Consider the following 19,397-nt stretch of genomic DNA (forward strand, 5'->3'; position numbering starts at 1 on the left):
TGATTCATTTGTGTATAGGAATTTGTAAGAAAAAGTTAATTTAAGATTTCCCACTTAGTTTGGAAGGTGCTGAAGCTCAGTTTTTAGAGTGAAGTCAACGGAAGGAAGAATGAAGATTCCTCTACTGTTCTTGATGCCTAGTGGTACAGTTTGTTTTCAGAAGAGCATGGTTGTCATGGGAGACACAGTGGGAAACTGAGCTAAAGACACACTGTAGCACCTTCCTGTTGAACTCTGTAATAGTGAGAATCACTGTACAGACAGAATATTAAATTAATATGTAGCTAACATTGTAAAAAACTGTACTTCATAAAATTGTGGGGTTTGTTTTGTTTTGTTTTGTTTTCCTGTAATTGGATGCTGAAACAGTACCAGAAGAGTTCAGAATATATAATCATAAGATGGTTTGGGTTGGGAAGGACTTTTAAGATCATCTAGCTCCAACCCGCCTGCTAAGGCAGGGACATGTCCCTCTAGACCAGGTTGCTCAAAGCCCCATGTGAACTCTGAGTCACTACCCAGTAGTTATTAAAAGCAGAATTAGAAAAAAAAGCAATACAAAACACAACCTAAAACTTCCATGTGGCAGCTTAAAATGGATCTTCAGATCAAATTTTATAGTTTGATTTTAAGTGCATTTGATGTGCATGTGTGGCATCCATGGGATCAGGCCCAGCCAGCATGGGTTCATGAAAGGCAGGTTGTCCTTGACCAACCTCATGTCCTTCTGTGACTGGGTGACCTGACTGTTAGCTGAGGGAAAGGCTGTTGATGTAGTCTACTCAGCAAAGCCTTTGACATGGTCACTCGCAGTATTCTTCTGGGGAAACTGGCTGCCTGTGGCCTGGGCACATATACTCTTCTCTGGATAAAGAACTGGCTAGACGGTGGTGCCCAATGGGTAGTGGTTAATGGAGCTAAGTCCAGCTGCTGACCCATTACAAGTGGTGTCCCCCAGCGGGCGGTATTGGGGCCTATCTTGTTTAATATCTTTATTGATGACTTAGGTGAGGGAATTGAGCGTACCCTCAGTAAGTTTGTGGATGGCACCAAGTTGGGAGGTAATGTCGATCTGCCTGAGAGTAGGGAGGCCCTTCAGAGGGATCTGGATAGGCTGAATCACTGGGCTGAGGTGAATGGGATGAGGTTCAACAAGGCCAAGTGCTGGGTTCTGCACTCTTCCACAATAACCCCATGCAGCACTATAGGCTTGGGGACAAGTGGCTGGATGGCTGTGAAGAGGAAAGGGACCTTGGGGTGCTGGTTGATGCTCGGCTGAACATGAGCCAACAGTGTGCCCAGGTGGCCAAGAGGGCCAATGCCGTCTTGGCCTGCATTAGAAATAGTGTGGCCAGCAGGAGCAGGGAGGTAATCATTCCGCTGTACTCAGCACTGGTGAGGCCGCATCCCAAGTACTGTGTTCAGTTTTGGGCCCCTCACTACAAGAAAGACATTGAGGCCCTGGCACATGTCCAGAGAATGGCAACAAAACTGGTGAAAGGTCTGGAGGACAAGTCTTATGAGGAGGGGCTGAGGGAGCTGGGATTGTTTAGTCTGGAGAAGAGGAGGCTCAGGGGAGACCTCGTCACTCACTGCTACTTCCTGAAGGGAGGCTGTGATGAGGAGGGGTTCAGCCACTTCTTCCAGGCAACAAAGAGGACCTGAGGAAACAGCCACAAGTTGTACCAGAGGAGATTTAGATTTGATATAAAGAAAAAAAATCTGTCAGAGAATGGTCAGGGACTTGAACACACTGGCGTTGTTCAAGAGGTGTCTGGATGAGGTACTACATCATGTGGTTTAGTAGCATAGTGGTAGTAATTGTGATTAATTAAAAAAACTATAAAAACTAAAAAACTATAAAAAACTATAAAAACTATAAAAACTAAAAAAACTATAAAATAAAAAAAAACTTCCTGAAGGGAGGCTGTGATTAGGAGGGGTTCAGCCACTTCTTCCAGGCAACAAAGAGGACCTGAGGAAACAGCCACAAGTTGTACCAGAGGAGATTTAGATTTGATATAAAGAAAAAAAATCTGTCAGAGAATGGTCAGGGACTTGAACATACTGGCGTTGTTCAAGAGGTGTCTGGATGAGGTACTACATCATGTGGTTTAGTAGCATAGTGGTAGTAATTGTGATAGGAGGTTGGTTGGACTAGATGATCTTGTAGGTTCTTTCCAACCTTGTGATTCTGTGATTCTGTGATTCCATGATTCTAAGTATTGAAGTTTTCCTTCATGGAAATGGAAGCCAGGAATTTGATTTCTTTCTTCTCATCCAAAGAGAAACAAATAAATAAGTACACACAAGAGAGAACATAGGGCAGACTGCTTTTTATCATAGAAACATAGAATAACTTAGAATCATAGAATCATAGAATGGCCTGGGTTGAAAAGGACGGCAATTATCATCTAGTTTCCACCCCCCTGCTGTCCAGAGATCACAAAGATTGAAACAAATTTTAAAAATAATCTAGATTCAATTTCCTTGTCATGGGCAGGGTTGCCACTCACCAGACCAGGCTGCACAGGGCCCCATCCAACCTGGCCTTGAATATAGGGATGGGGCATCCACAGCTTCTTTGGACAACCTGTTCCAATTCCTCACCACCCTCTGAGTAAAGAATTTCTTCCTAATATCTGACCTAAATCTCCACTCCTTTAATTTAAAGGCCATTCTCCCATGTCTTAACACCATCATAATGAGTAAAAAGATGATCTCCCTTCTGTTAATTTGCTCCACTCAATACTTTGAATTTAATTTTCTGCAGGAAAAAAAAGATTTTTGGTAGACTTTGTGATTAGAATTTCTTTGGGGAGCTAAAACAGTTAGGGGAATAGTTAATATTATTCACTAGAAAGTCTTTGTACAATACTATTGAAGCAGTTATTTTTAATACTGTGAGAAATTTACGTAATTAAAAAAAATGAATAATCAACAAATGTCTCTTCCCTGTCTAACTTCTAGTATGATTTTCAGAGTTTCTCTTAGGCTTTACAACTATAAAATTATTTTCTTGTGTGCAAAACTGATGATTTTTATTTTAGATTCAGCATTCTATTCTTTTTATTATTTTCTTAAATTCAGAATTTAGAGGATTCTTTTAACTAAATGTAGAAGCTATATCATAGCACTAAGGTGCAACTTATCATTGCAAAATTGGACATAAGTAAATGTCATGGAAAAACAGAATCTGGAGTCATTTGTGTGCTAATATTTTCTTAAGATAATAATGCGTTTTATTGAAATAAAAGTTACATTCGATTTCAGAGATCATAAAAGCTTCAAATTTGTTGCTGTATTATCAACTGCTATATTATATCAGAGAATTTTGTATCATATCACGGAATACTGGATTTTCAACAGGACAATAAATATAAATTTAATATAGAACTTGCACAACTGATGTTTATGAAAGTTATTAATAAAATAGACTAATCATGTGAATGATTTTTGTATTTTTTTAGGAGTTTAAGTAAAGAAAAGGCTTTTTGTGGATACTTAGTATGAAACTGAGACATGGAACAGTATTATCCTGAGCTGTCCTAGTTTTGTGCAATTGTCTTAGGCAAAAAGAGGGAAATTAATTTTGTTTCTCTGTATTTTCAAGCTATCTACCATAGAAATGAGCAACATAACAGATGTATAATTTTCATGTTTTAAGCTGGGCATGTGTAACCCACAACTTGCACGTCTTACGTGGCCTGGGACAGTTAGCAAAGCAGACCCACAAGACAGTAAGTGTTTAACATTATTATGTGCTTTTTAGCAATGCTTTTTTTTATGAGTCTGTTGTGCATAGCTTGAGTATGGACCACACAGGTGACAGCAGAATGCTTGTGGAGGGGAGAACAGTGCAGTGTTAAGCTTGCCTCTCACAGCCACCTTATACACTCAGTTGAATTGAGATCTGCATGTTTTACATGTTACATGCATTTGTGCCTCTTGATGAGTAAAACACAGTGATTACCAATAATATTTCAACCTATCTACATGTGTGTGTGCCTGTGAAGACAATTTTTTTTGTTTTTTTCTGAGCAGACTTGTAAGTTTTCTTATTTATAGGGCTGGAGCACCTCTCCTATGATGGCTGGAGCACCTCTCCTATGAAGAGAACTGGGCTTGTTTATCTTGGAGAAGAGAAGGCTCTGGGGAGATCTCATTGTGGCCTTCCAGTACTTAAAGGGATCATACAAACAGGAGGGGGAACGGCTGTTTATGAAGGTGGATAGTGATAGGACAAGTGGGAATGATTTTAAACTGACAGGGGAGGCATAGGTTAGATGTTAGGAGGAAATGTGTGGTGTCACACTTTGTGGATGCCCTAACCCTGGAGGCATTCAAGGCCAGGTGGGATGTGGCTCAAGGCAGCCTGGTCTAGTGATTGGTGACCCTGCCCACAGCAGGTGGGTTGAAACAAGGCGACCTTTGAGGTTGTTTTCAACCCAGGTCATTTTATGATTCTATGATTTAATTCTTAAACTTGGACTTGTGTTCTTTTATAAAATTATTAGATTAGCACTTCCACTGCAGAAAAAAATATCCAGAATACCAGTATGCTGCTGACAAATTTTGTAATTTTCAATGTCTCAAATAGCTCACAAGAAGTATAAAATTATTTTCAATACGGTGTTTTTTGTGGATTTGACTGCTTGTTGAAATGAGTTAAACTTGTGTCTTCAAGGTGAATATGCTGTTTCAAATCATAACAGTGTTCAAAACGAAACTTAAATTATGGCAAGATCAAGTTGCAGCAAGTAAGTTTATGCATCTTTCTAAATGAGAGCAAAATGATAGATGCTGAAGTGCCAACCATCAAGTTAGGTTCTGTCTGTAGTAAAATGACACAACTGGAGGACAGTTCACAGACAGTATTGCATTAACATGATTATGTAAGATGGAAAAGTCAATTATAGACCATGAATCTGCCTTTGCCAGTATTTTCCATTTCCTTCTCCCCTTACTTCCCTCATTATTATTATTACTATTATTTATTTATTTATTTATTTAAGGAAGATGACCAGTTTAGGACATCATGCAAATGCTAGTAAACTTTGGGAACTCTTGAAGAGACCTAAGATATCTCTTTTCATTCTAAAAGTCTTTGTTGAAATACTGTCAAAATGATGTTTTCATCAAAAAATCATTCAAAGAGTTCCCCTTTGAAAATGAAAGAAAATGAAAAGCATTCACTTCACTACTTGACATCTTTTAAAGAAGAAATCCATTTGGTGCTGTGGTACCTACGACCTATCCCAGCCAGCAGTTAATACAGACTACTGAACTTATGCTTTCTTGGCTAGCAGTCAGACTTCTTTAGTTGAGATTCTTTTATGCATACATTCCTTTTGGAGCTAATGGAATAGTGACAACAAGTTTTCTAAAGAAAACCTGTATGTGAGAAAATTGCTTAGACATGCACTATCTTTTTTCCAGAAACTGTCAAGGATTTGTATTGATGCTTGATGATATGTTATTAACATGCTTACAGAATTAATTGAAAGGCAGTAAAGCAGTGCTGTTTATACTATCTGTGGTAATATTACCATTACTAATTACATTATATTGTAATACTGATACAAATCAGCTGCTAGCAATGTCAGGATTAGTGTGGGATGGTATAACAAGCCAAGTTTTCAGACCTTTTCACATTATCTTGTTGAAAAATGTTTGTTATCTTGTTCTTTGAAATGAATAGAACGTTTGTTATCCGAAATACTGCAAGACAGCGTGTATTTACTGACCTCTCCTTCCAATTTAGTCTTTTCTTTCATAAATTAGAAAATTTTCAAGGACAAGGAGGCATTTTTTTATGAAGAAGAAATTTCATAATATAAAAAGGTATTTTTAAAAAGTGTATATATATATATATATATATATGTATATATATATAAAGAGAGAGGAAGAGATGATGGGTGGCAATGGGATCAACACCTTTGGCCTATGCTGGACCTTGTCCTCCAAAAAAAGGAAGGTATCATGGGTGATGTGAAGCTCAAGGGCAGCCTTGGCTGCAGTGACCATGAAATGGTGGAGTTCAAAATCTATAGGGTGTCAAAGAGGCTGTGTAGCAAACTTGCTACTCTGGACTTCGGGAGGGAACCTCTTCAGGGAATTGCTTGGCAAAGGTGATTTGGGATAAAGCCCTGGAGGGAAGAGGGACCCAAGAAAGCTGATCAGTCTTCAAGGGTCATCTTCTCCAACCCCAAAAGCAGTGCATCCGAAGAAAGAGAAAGGTGGGAAAGAATACCAGGAGGCCTCTGTGGATCACTAAGGAGCTTACTTAGGCACAAAAAGAAAGTCTATAGGGAGTGGAAGCAGGAAAGAGCTTCCTGGGAGGACTACAAAGAAGTTGTCTGAGCAGACAGGAATTAGGTTAGGAAAGCTAAAATCCAGGTGGAATAAAATCTAGCCAGAGACTAAAGGGGAACAAGAAGAAATTCTATAGGTATATAAGTGATAAAAGGAAGGACAGGAAGGATGTGGACCCTCTCCTGAAGGAAAGTGGGGACCTGATCATGACAGATACAGAGAAAGCTGAGGTACTAGATGACTTCTTTGCCTCAGTCTTCAGCAGCAAGTGCTCTAGCTGTACCACCCAAATTGCAGAAAGCAAAGGTAAGAACTGGGAGAAGGAAGAAAGGACCTGCTGTAAGCGAAGATTAGTTTCAAGACCATCTGAAGAACCTAAAACTGCACAAGTCCATGCATCGGACCTGATGAGATCCATCCACGGGTTCTGAGGGAAATGACAGATAAAGTTGCCAAGCCTCTATCCATCATATTTGAAAGGCTATGGCACTCTGGTGAAATTCCTGCTGACTGGAAAAGCGGAAACATAATCCCCATTGTCAAGAAAGGAAAAAAAAGAAGATCCAGGGAACTGCAGGCTAGTCTGTTTCACCTCTGTCATGGCAAAATCATGGAGCAGATCCTCCTGAAGGCTCTTCTAAGACACATGGAAAATAAAGATGAGATGACTGGTGGTAACCAACATGGTTTCACCAAGGACAAGTCATGCCTGACAAACTTGGTGGCCTTTTATGATGCATCAGTGGGTAAAGGAAGAGCAACTGATGTCATCTACCTGGACTTGTGCAAAGCACTTAACATCCTGGTTGCCAAATTGGAAATAAATTGATTTGATGGATAGACCACTTGCTGGATGGTCACACTCAAGAAACTTGCAGTCAAACTCAATATCCAAGTGGAAACTGGCGATGAGTGGTGTTCCTCAGGGATCAGTGTTGGAACTGATGCTATTTAACATAATTGTAGGCAGCATGGACAGTGGGATCAAGTGCACCCTCAGCAAGTTTGCAGATGAAAGCAAGCTGAGTGGTGCAGTTGACATGCCAGAGGGAGGGGATGCCATGCAGAAGAACCAAGACAGGCTTGAGAGTTGGGGACCTTGTCAATCTCATGAAGTTCAACAAGGCCAAGTACAAAGTCTTACGCCTGGGTTGGACCAATCCCAAGCACAAATACAGACAGTGGAGATGGTATGTAATACTGTAAACCTCAGCACAGCCTCTTCTTCACCCTTCTAATATTAACAGTGTAAGTACTGGGATAAAATTTGTGACATTCAGACAGAACAGAAAATGAGATGAGGCTTACTAGAAACAAAATTATGAATAATTGAATAGGAATGTCTGTAACAATGTAGGTTCTTTATGCAAATCTTGACAAAATATTTTTTTTTTCTTTTCACGACAGAGAGAAGTTACTAACAGAAGGCTCAGTCAATCACTTCCTAATCATTGTAATCAGATTAATTTCTGAAGTTTCTTTGTGAGCATTGCTTTGTTTCTTTGATATCCTCGTGGTCTTCATTAGGATTACTTCATTGCTGTTTTTGGGGGGGAGATAAATAAACAGATCACAGTAAAGTTGAGACCATTTTCTTCAGGCTATTATCAGAAGTTTACACTTCTTTTCATTGAATGGTAGCAGCAGATAACTGTATTCCTCTTCCTCAAGGAGAAGGCTGTTCATAATTTGTTCACTTCTTAGCATAGAATTGCTTTATCACCTGTGTAATTCATTACAAAAATGTCTCAGTCTATATGTTCCTTCCCAGTATGGATTCTAGCTTGCAGAAGGAGTTTGGAGGTTACAGGTTTGGAGTCAAAGCATTAAACTAGGAGAAGGAATTAGTACATTGAATCACTGTGCCAGTTTCAAAGCTGAATCACTACTATCCTTGGGATTTCAGTAAAATGTGGGTTTGCATGACTAACAGCCTTCCCACCAGACTAGAATTCTCTTGTAAGGTGCAAAAGATTGTCCTTCACAACATAGTATGATGCCTCTGAGAGAACAAGAAAGCAAGAGAGAGATGTTATTGCTTTGAAAGAGAGATTATTTTTTTTCTTTCTTTCTTTTTAAGCACACTGCCACATAGCATTTAGAAATATCTGGAGGTGTCAGAGGTGAATGTTTTTTGTTTTTTTTTTCTCCCATGGTATATAGTTTGCTAGTGTAATGTTGCAGCTACTGAAAGGATCTCTCTCTTGATCTCTCTCTCTCTGGATACTGCAATATTTTGTACAATTGAGCCTTCCATAGCCTTCACTGTGAAAGACTCTCACACTCACGAAACATGGTATGTAGTACTCTAGCATCCACTGTTTTCACAGTGGATCCATAAAAGAGATGCACTGCAATGAACAGAGCCAGTCACAGCTGGTCAAGTAGCTGTTTGAATCTGAATCTTTGACATTAGTGTTACCAGTATGTAGTCCATCTGTGGTTTTTGGTAGATAAATCACATCTACTTCGAGCTAAACTGAAACCAACAATTTATTACATGTGGGAGTATCCGCATAAGTCTAAATAATACTCATCTGTTTCTCAAGAACCACACATTATTCTTTATCTTATATGGTCATGTCTTTGCTCTTAAGATAAGGATGGAAGTTTTCCTGGAGAATTTTAGGGAATACTGAAGAAGCAAAAAATCAAAGAAACTTGTTATTTGAAGGGTGAGAATCTAATCTTCTATGGATGAACAGTTATAAACTGTTGTCATTAACAGTCAGCCCAGATTTATTTCAGCCATAAAGAACTGTAGTGAACTATAGGCTGGTGAAGGGTCTGGAGCACAAGTCTTAAAAAGAAGGAAACTGGGACTGTTTTGTGTGGAGAAGAGAAGGCCTGGGGAGACCTTACTGATCTCTGCAACTCTCTGAAAGGAAGTTGTGGCAAGGCGGTGTTTGGCTTCTTCTCCCAGGTAATAGTGATAGGACAAGAGGGAATGGCATCAAGTTGTGTCAGGGAAGGTTCAGGTTGGATATTAGGAACAATTCATTCTCTGAAAGAGTGGTCAAATATTGGAATGGGCTCTGGTAGAGTCATCATCCCTGGAGGTGTTCAAGAAACATGCAGATGTGGCACTTGGGGACACAGTTTAGTGGGCTTGGTAGTAATGAGTTGATAGTTGGACTTGATAATCTTAAAGGTCTTTTCCAACATTAACAATTCTATGATTCTCTTATGAGGTTCTATTCTTGATTAACTATTGTGTTATGATGCCTTTATGTGTAGATTGCGTCTAGATATCTGTCTTAAAAATAAGGAAAATATTCTATTGAAATTGTATATATTCAGTACCTCACATTAAACATGGGCTCATGGAGCAATGGTAACTAAGAGATGTGACTCTTACAGAAAAGTTTTGATGATTTATTGAGTATTATGTTGCAAACACATAAGCTATATGAGAAATAGACATGCTTTGAAAGTCAAACTTTGATTGTGAAGTCTTTTTTTTTTTTGCTGTTTCTTCTGGTGGTACAGATTTTTATTTTTTATTTTTTATTTTTTTGTGATATCCCAGACATTTTTCTCACTAGATTTCTGTATTCTGTGTTCATTGCCAACACCAATAGAGGTAGATTTTAGAATAGATTTAAAAAATGAGCAGTGAAAAATGTGCTTATTTTCTTTGCCTAAAAAAATCTTCATTTGTCTTTCTAAAAACATAGTTAAATGCTTACCCAAGAAAATAATTGTCTGCTACGCCTATGTGGTCTTTTTTTTTTTTTTTTTCCCCTGAAAACAGGCAATACTGCTTTTTCTTTTTTCTCCCAGGAGAAGGAATCATCACCATTAGGTATTATTTATTTAATATTGTTCCTGTGATTTTTCCAAGTCTTTCAAATTACAGCATTTAAAAATAAAGGCAAGCGGTAGGCAAAATGCTGAAGTCAATTTAAACAATGCCAGCTGGCAAAGACAAGAACACAGTGAGTTGGCAAGAACTTATCTGATACTTCTTCAACTGAATGTTTATTACATAGATATTATGTGTCTGCATATGTATGTGTCAGAGTACAAATCAGCCCACCATCCTGATTTCTCCTTCTTTCTGTTATCTACTGAATCTTTTATTTCTTAACCCTAATTAAAATATCAATAGCTCATTATTGCTGAGGTCTTAAAAAATGAAATCCATAGTAAAGAACCTTCAAAGATATTTTACCAGAAAGGTAAAATCCTGTGTAAGAAATCATGCAGAATTATGTCATTTCCACATGGTATGCCTCTGTAATACACCTAGTATACAAGCTCTCTAAATGAGCAATTTAGTGCTCTCCTGTTTGTCAGTTCTCACTTGCCCTTGTGCCATCTAAGAGTAAGAATTAAGAAATGTGCCATCTGAGATTAAGAATTAAGAAAGGAAATTGTCCCTGCTAAGGCCTATTCATGATCAACCATAAACAGGTCTCATAGATTTTCCTTTCTTTTTTACACTGTTTTTAGTACTACCCGATTTGACAAGCTACAGCGCATTTTATTTTTATTTCTGTGCACGAGCTTCTTATAGTAATTCTGTATGACAGAATTAAGAATTGTGATGAAGTAATGGCACTAATAACTTACAGCCAAAAATGTGTTATCTTCTTTTGAAACAACAACTGTATAAGAATTATTGATTTCCTGAAGTGAGTGACCAACAGTCTGAAAATCAATGTGATTTATTGAGGCATCCATGTAAGGATTTTTTTATTTTTTTATATATATTTTTTTCTTCTTATAGGCACTGTAAAGTTAGGCATACATTCTCTGTTGTGTGAGGCTACATGGAAAAACATGCTTTGGACTTCATTATGTTAACTCCTTATTTCCCACAAAAGGATATTGAAAATCTCTTGGTTTTGTCCATTAATTTCAGGAAGGTTTGACTGACAAGAAAGCTTATGTACACACATTCACTTGCATAATTCAGATAGCTTAACCTCCACATGTGATGAGTGCAAACATTTTTATAAACTGTTTGGAAAGGTGAGTAACTGAGAATTTGGTGTTCAGGTAATTGAGGTTCTTCAGAATCAGAATCAGGGCTTCACTTGTAAAAGGGAGTTAAAATGCTTATGATAATAAAGTACAGCAGCTTTTCTTCCTTGGACAAAAGTATGATTTCTGGTATTTCTGTTTCTGAATATATGATCTTAACAGAAAAGGTAGGGAAAAAAAAAAAAAAAGGAAAAAAAAAAAGAGGAAAAAAAAAAAGAACAGTGGAATCTTAAAATGTTTGATTAATGGAAAAAGCTTAGAAAGAGCTAAGTTTGAGGCCTGATCTCAGAGCTTTTAGGCTGAAAAAAACGTCCCATTAATTTTAGTGGGAGTTTTGACTGCACAAGGACTTTCAAGATCACGTACTTTCTTGTTCATTAAAGGATAGAAAGTAATTAGAAATAAAGCACAGAAAAGATCTTATGCAGTATTGCTTTTGTCAGCTGAAAAATCCATATTATTGTAGGAGTCTTAGACTAATCTCTCCCTTTCTTGCATAAAATGATGACACAGTAGGTTGTTTTCATTACTTTTAGCAGGTCTGTTTTTCTGTCTGTTCCTTTTACTGGGAAAAAGCAACTGGCAAGTTTTTTTTTTGTTTTTTTTTTTTAATTTGTTTTCTTATTGTTTGTTTTGTGTGTGTGTGTTACCTTTCTTTCTGTTCGATTGCAATCTCTTCTATGATGCTGACTTTGTTATTTCCCTTCTCCTCACAAACTGTTTCCCTCAAAATATTCAACTTTTTGTTTCTGTCAATGACAGCAGAAATAAAAAGTCCGTGTTTATTTTGATTGAAAGCTTTGATGATGTCATCACATGAAATAGAGGAAGAGTTGGGGAGATTAATAGAAAGCTTTTGCAGAAACAAGTCTTGTATGTTTAATGATAAAACATTTTGAATTTTGAACACTTCTTGAGGAAGAAGATATACATACTTAAGACATCTCAAATCCAGGTCTAAAAGTTTAAGGCAGTCATAAGCCATTTAATGAATCATGAGTTTACTCACATTCAGTAATGGGAGAATTTTCTACAATGACTTCATGAAAAAGGGGCTCATCTCCTACTGAAACTGATTGGTTTTTCATTTATTTGTTTTTCTTGCATCCAAACCTTCTTTCATCCTCCAGCTGTAATTTATTTCAGTGAAGACCATGGTCCAAATTTAATTCTAGTTGCAATTGTCACTTGTAAAACTAGAGAGCAGGAGCCACTTTCTTTACCTCTTTCTACTGTCTGCTTGGAAAGAGAAGCTGTAGAAAGATGGAGAATCAGGGAAGATATTACTTCCCCTGGTCTATTTGCTGGCCATGCAGTATGTAATGATCTTAATTATTACAAAACCCAAGATAAAATATGTTTTACTTAGAATCACATGGTCTTTTGAGTTGGAAGGGTCCAACTCCCCTGCAATGAAGAGAGAATCTACAGATAGATAGGGTTGATCAGAACCTCGTCCAGCCTGACTGTGAATGTCCCCAGGAATGGAGGGCATCCATCACCTCTCTGGGGAAACTGTTCCAGTGCTACACTACTCTTATGATTAAAAAAACAAAAACAAAAACAAAAACTTCTATCCAATCTACATCTCTCCTCTGTCAGTTTGAAACCAATCCCTCTTGTCCTATTACAACAACCACTTTTGTCTGTCCCCTTCTTTTTTATAGCCCTTCTTTTGACACTGAAAAGCTATAATCAAGTCTCCCTGAACAGCCCCAGCTTTCTTAGCCTGTCCTCATAGAGAAGGTGTACCATCTCATGGACCATGTGGGGAAACAGTTGACTTTCTGGGCTGTGAGGGCACATTGCGAGCTCATGCTCATCTTGCAATCCACCAATATTCCCAGGTCTTCTTCAGCAGGGCTGTGCTCAATCCTTTCATTCCCTAACTTGTACTGATAGTGGCGGTTGCCATGACCCAAATGCAAGTCCTCACACTTGGTTTTGTTAAACCTCATGAAATACTCCTGGGACCACTGCTTGAGCTTATCTAAGTCTCTCTGGATATCATTCCATCCCTTGTCTGAGTCAATCACACCACACAGATTGGTGTCATCTGCAATCTTGCTGAGGATTCAATAGAAGATATTAAAGAGCATCAGGCCCAGTACTGACTCCTGAGGGACACCACTTGCCACTGATCTCATCTGAATACTGAGCCATTAACCATCACTCTGTGTACAATCTCACAATCAGTTCCTCATATATTGAGCAGTCCACCCATCAAATCCATATCTTTCCAATTCGGAGAGAAGGATATTGTGGGGGCCATGTCAAAAGCCTTAATGAAGTCCGAATAGATGACATCAGTGGCTCTTCTCTTGTCCATCAATGCAGTCATAGAAAAATGTGCTGCTTGGTCAGGGAGGACTTGCCATCGGTGAAGCCATGCAGATTGTCTCATGTTATTTCCTTCTCTTCCACATGCCTTAGTATAGCTTCCAGGAGGATCTGTTAATCTTATGTTGAAGCAGTCTTTTTTGGAAAGCAGTCATGTAGAAAAAAGGCCTCATATTTAATGATACAACATATTTGTCATTTCAGTTGGCAGTTTTTCTATGAATAGTATTTGATTTCTGTTCATTCTTTTTTCATTTTGATGGCCTAGATAAGCTTTCAACTAACTACCTAAGGGAACGGGAAAAATATTCATTATTTGTTGTTATTGAAATTATTCTTGTGATTCCTTTCCAATTATTTTTGGTAAAAACAATACTTACTATTTCTGTAAAGGTGACTGATTTATGTAGAGGTGACATTCTAACAAGTAATAAAATATTTGATATTATGGCACACAGTCAGCCTTCAGAAATTCATCACTCTATCGAAGTGGATGGAACTGTGCAATATACACTCCAAAAAGAAAGCTTGTTCCACAGGGACCCTCTCTCTGCTTTTTTACAGTTTAATTCTGTTGCCTTTGGGTGAATTGCACTTCATTTGTACTCATGTAAATGAGGAAAACAATCACATGTAAAGTACCAGAGGAGGCATAGGAAGATTTTAAAATGAAACATTCTCTGTGGCTTTTACCTTTTTCTTAAGCTATACTCACTGATCTCCATGGATTGTATAAGTAACTTTAGATTCAGAGTGCAAGACAAAATAACATTTCTGCTCACATAACATTTTATTTTAAGTAAAATTTTAGATGGCAAAGAAGGGATCTTCTGAAGTCGGTTGAAAATGTAACTTCAGATATCAGAGGAGCATATTTTTGGTAGATATAAATACTTAAGATGACTTTCTGCTTTCAAGGGGAGTTATTGAAAAAGCTTTTAGAACTGTGATATAATTCTCCAAGAACACAGAACTTGTGTGAAATATCTGAGGTATCTGTTGGGAGTACTTTGGAAGAGACATGTGTTTTCTGCTGCAACTAAAAGCACTATTTGATGTAAAGTTTTCTGAGGATTTTGTTCACTATATGATGGAAAAGGAGTGGATAAACAATTCTGTACAGAATAATAATATCCTTTCTGAATAGGGTGCACTGAAGGCTTGTTTGCAATTTGGGCTTTTTGCTCTACAAAGAATAGATTTGAAATTGTCCAACTTTCTAGATACATTACTCTTAATTTAACATTCTCTCTCTGGGAAGCATTCTTTTCTCCAATAAAACAGAACAGTAAAAAGGGTTGGTACTGCCTTGGTACCTTATTTCAGACTATATTTTCAAATACGTGGGCTTTTCTGGCTTAAATTGTTCAGAATTATTGTGGTTCTATTTGTTTGTCAAGATGGATAAGCAATTAAATTCCTATTGGAATATGCAATTTTGAAGGTTCTTTAAACTTGGTAACCTACTGAATTTTCCCTCCACAATTATCTTATAGTCACACATGTATACAGTGTGTTTGAGTCAAGATCTGGAAGACATGATATTTTAGGGTTTCTGAGCATTCTTAGGGAACCTGAAGTACATAGTGCTATTTATATTCAGCAGTTAGTAACAGAGAATGAACATCCATTAATGCTCCTACGCATTTAATTGTAGTTTTAAAGATCTGCTGTTTTTGCTTTTTAGAGTCTCAGTGTTGATTAACAATATCTTAATAAAAAGCTTAATAGAGCATTAAATTAAAAAAAGAAATCTTCTTATTATAAGACAGCCATTTCAGTTGGTAGTTCACTATACAGAACAACAACAACAAAAAAAATAACATCCTGCTCTGGCATCTGAAAATCTGTTGCCTGGTGCAACAACATGTTACACGGTCAGCCTTCAGAAACCAAACTGATGTTTGATATAGCACTTTAATGATACAATGAATATGTTTGGTAACACCAAGCTATGGCATCTGAATTTTTTGAATTTTTTGAATAAAAAGATATTTATCTTCCTTCAACAGAAATTTGCTCACATTTTGCTTTATGTTTGACAAATACTGGGCTGTTGGGGAGGTGGGCTATCTGAAGATCTGTAGTAAGAATGACACACCTTTTTATTTAAATATTATTGCTTTTTAGGCACTGAAATTTGGAGATATGCCGAAGTACTTGTGGGAGATTTGGGTACCTGACAAACCATGGGTGGTAAGATACCAGATCCACTGAAATAAATAAAATAAGCATTTAATTTTCAGTTAGGTACTTTAGGCCCTGCTGTCACTGAATTCAATGGGCAAAATTCCTGCCCAGTGTACTTAAAGTACACTGCTGCAACTTTATTCAAGCGTATAACCTCTTTTGTTCAATACCTTCACACTGGTGTGAGGTTGAAGTAATGCTTATAGTGAACAAGAGCTACCATCTTAGGGGAATGGGGAATTGCTCACCTGAAGGTTGTAATACGATTTTTTTTGTTATTTTTATAAAGACAAACTCTTGCCATCAGAACAAATCACAGTTCACATGTGGGCCTACCGAACAGTACCATTCTCCAGCAATTTTCGTTACTAGTTTTGTATAACACTCTGGACTCCAACCTAGCAGTAAGCCAAGGAAAATAACAGTCTCCTTTGAAGCACTATGTGGGCTTCTCTGAAAATGAGTCAAGCAGATGCTGGCTGTTGTTCACTTTCAGGGTCAGTAATCAGAGAAGAACCAGGGTTCAGTGTTCTGATTTCTAAAGCTCTGGAATAAGAGGAGCTATGGTCTATTTAGATTCACAGTTTCTTCTCTGTGCAGAACTCCAGTCTAATCCATCAGGTTCCATGCTCCTTCTTAAATAATAATTATAATAACAGCAATAATAATCTTGTGTATGTGTGTGTGTCTCCTTATTTTATTTATTTCATTTGAGAAATAAAGCATAGTAGAATCTGAATAGAGCTTTCAGGATCTCTTTACTGTCTGAGCTTTTTGAAGAGAGTCTGTCTAAATTTATAATACAAAATGCTACATGGAAATTCAGAACTATGATGTCTTATGAAGGTTAAAAATAATAACAGCAATTGAATTTGGTCGCATCTTATGATACTTTTAATTACATTTATTTACATTTGTTCAAACTGAAAGCTTACAATAAGTTTCTTCCTCCATCATTTAGCCCTCTTTCACCAAAACTTATCATTCTATGGCAGCTGCTTTAAGGTACATCAGAGGAAGAAAATTTCCTAGAAAATGACAAGTTTCTACTTACAGCCATTCAACTTAAAATTGTATTTCCTTGCTACAGAACTACAGAATACTTGGCTTTTTAGCCTTAATAGACTCTCCCCCACACCCCCTCCCCCTTCCCCCCTCGGTATAGACATTTCACAGATAGATAGGAAAATTGCTTTCATTTCCTACTGTAAAATATTCTGAATGAGCTTTTTTGAATTTCAGTAAGTGTACTATATTATATATATATATAATTTCCGATGCTTGTTGTATTTTTTTTTTTTTTTTTAATATATATATATACGTGATACTTTTTGCTCTGTTTGATGAAATTTAGGGTGGAATTTTTATGGGTTTTTTATTATTTTATCTTTATGCATTTTTATGTATTACTATTTTTATGCATTTATTATGGTTGTTTTTGTTTTTTTTTAATGGCAGCAGGCTTCATTCCCACTGATGTAAATATTCAGCTTTGAAAAATATTTTCAACTTCTTGATTTATAGAAATCGCTTATAATATTTTTTTTTTTCAATTTTCATACTGATATGTCATCATACTCTGAGAAACAGCAAAACAGTGTTGATGGTCCATAAAATGAATGAAAACTTATCATTTTTTCAATGTATTATTGAGAATGAATCAAGATTTTTTTTTTGTTATTTTTATTATTTTATATTTTAATGGTTGAATTACCTGTGAGTTCTTTCTTTCCTCACGCAAACAGCAATTACATAGTCTCTTTCTGAAGGCTTTTTGGCAAAGCACATTCTCAGTAACTTAGTTTGTAACAGAATGAAAAAAAAAAAAAAAAAAAAAAAAAAACAGAAAAAAAGAACAACAAAAACTCTCCTAAAACAAGTTTCTCACCCCATGGATTTTCTATTTCTTTGAAGTTAGATTTTAGTCATTACTTCTAATGGTAGTTGGTAGTTGGGCCCAAAATTAGATGCAGAAGTTTTTAGGTAATAGTATGGTATACCTGCTTATCAGCAGTTCAGATGCCATGATTCTGTGGATGAACTAGAATGGAGTCGGATGGAAATAGGAATGAAAACACAGCACTTAGTCATGAGTAATCTAAAATGTACTTAGCATGTGAGACAAATTTTAGCAGATAGATAGCAATTTCACTTCTTTGAAATCTATTCTACAGCACACATACATGACTACACACATACTGACATCACTTCTTCCATTCTAGTTCAGATTAACATGCAGGACCAGGACACTGACTCCAATTATGCAGCATGTCTGGGTCATGATTGACAGCTGAGGCCCTGTATGCAGCAGGTCATGCTCAGACTTCTTTATGATGCTGGATATCCATTGATGTGTTTATCACTGAGTGGTTATTATCTTAATTGTATGCTGCTTTCTAAATAATGTTGTTGGCATAAGCCACAAACCAAGCTAGTGGGCCATGCAGTCTTGTCTCTTTATTTACATATCCTCAGGCCAGTTTCCTTGGTATAATCCATATGTAAAGCCAACTAGTAGTTGTCACTGAGGGCTCTACCACTCTCTAGCCTCCCACCCCAAATGTGTTACAGCAGTGTGAAGTCAGCAACAATTTCAGCATGGAGTACACTATGGCTGCTTTGTCTTTAAGCTTATAGTGGGTTAATTTAGTTATTTGTAGAGGTGCAGATGTAGTCATGGTGGCTTTATGTGATCAGTGTTCAGTTATGTGATCAGATTATGTGATCTATCTCATGAGCTATAATTTAACCTGATTCCTTCTAGGAATGTAATAATCCATTCCTTTGGGGAAGAAAACTCCCTCCCCATACACATCTGAGAGTTTGCATGCATACAGGGAAAAAGAATGCATGGAGTAGTCAAAAGCAAAAGGAAGGGCAGACTTGTGATGGATGGATGGAGTGCATGATGTTCATGACTGAGCTTGTCCTAAAGTTCTTTGAGAGATCAAAGAGATACTGAACTGTCAGTAATGAGATAAGTTAAAGGATAAAATCTGTGCGTATTCAAGTATCTCATTTGAGTACGTTCCTTGTAAATGGCTTGGTTTCCAATCAGTAGATTGTGTAGGAACTATTCCACTTAAAAAGTTTTTGAAGCTGTATATTTTTCTCTAACTGTTCAGGCTAGATGATAATAATTGATTGAGTCAGGATTCTGAGAATTTGAATGCTCTGCATATTTTATTTTTGGATTCTTCATATGTAGATATTGTTATTAACCTGGAAGAAGCTTTCACAGTTTGTATTTTGTTCTGGCCATAACTTTCAATGCCTATCAATGACTAAAAGAAGAGTCTTAACTTGGGTGCAATTCAGAGATGTTGGACTAACACTGATCTTACTTGTAATTGGGTTTTATTTTGTTTTCAAAAGTGAGCTGCTTTTTTAGTTCAGAATCATTTAAATAAATTAAAATAAATACTGGTCTTCTAAGTATTATTTTTCTGTCTCAAATGTAGTTTTAGTAAAACTGACAGGTATTTGTATAAAGGCTTACATTTTTATCTTGATTTCATTTCTCCCTAATTAGTAGCGTGCAATGTACCATTCTGATTTTTCTT

At 37.0% G+C, this 19,397-nt stretch overlaps 1 protein-coding gene across 2 annotated transcripts in view; it reads left to right on the forward strand.

Annotated features, from left to right (window-relative positions):
• PCDH9 (protocadherin 9) overlaps positions 1-19,397 on the forward strand; it is a 710,954-nt gene that overhangs the window by 306,421 nt on the left and 385,136 nt on the right. Inside the window, exon 4 of one of the 2 annotated variants that reach the window (XM_090131111.1) lies at positions 15,775-15,840. The exons of the other annotated variant lie outside the window; for it this stretch is intronic. Coding sequence (XP_089987237.1) covers positions 15,775-15,840 — 66 coding nt within the window. The remainder of the gene's footprint in view (positions 1-15,774; positions 15,841-19,397) is intronic. 2 annotated transcript variants of the gene reach the window in all.

This window comes from Phasianus colchicus, chromosome 1, assembly GCF_987193195.1.
Source record: "Phasianus colchicus chromosome 1, bPhaCol1.hap1.1, whole genome shotgun sequence".
Classification (NCBI taxonomy): Eukaryota; Metazoa; Chordata; class Aves; order Galliformes; family Phasianidae; genus Phasianus; species Phasianus colchicus.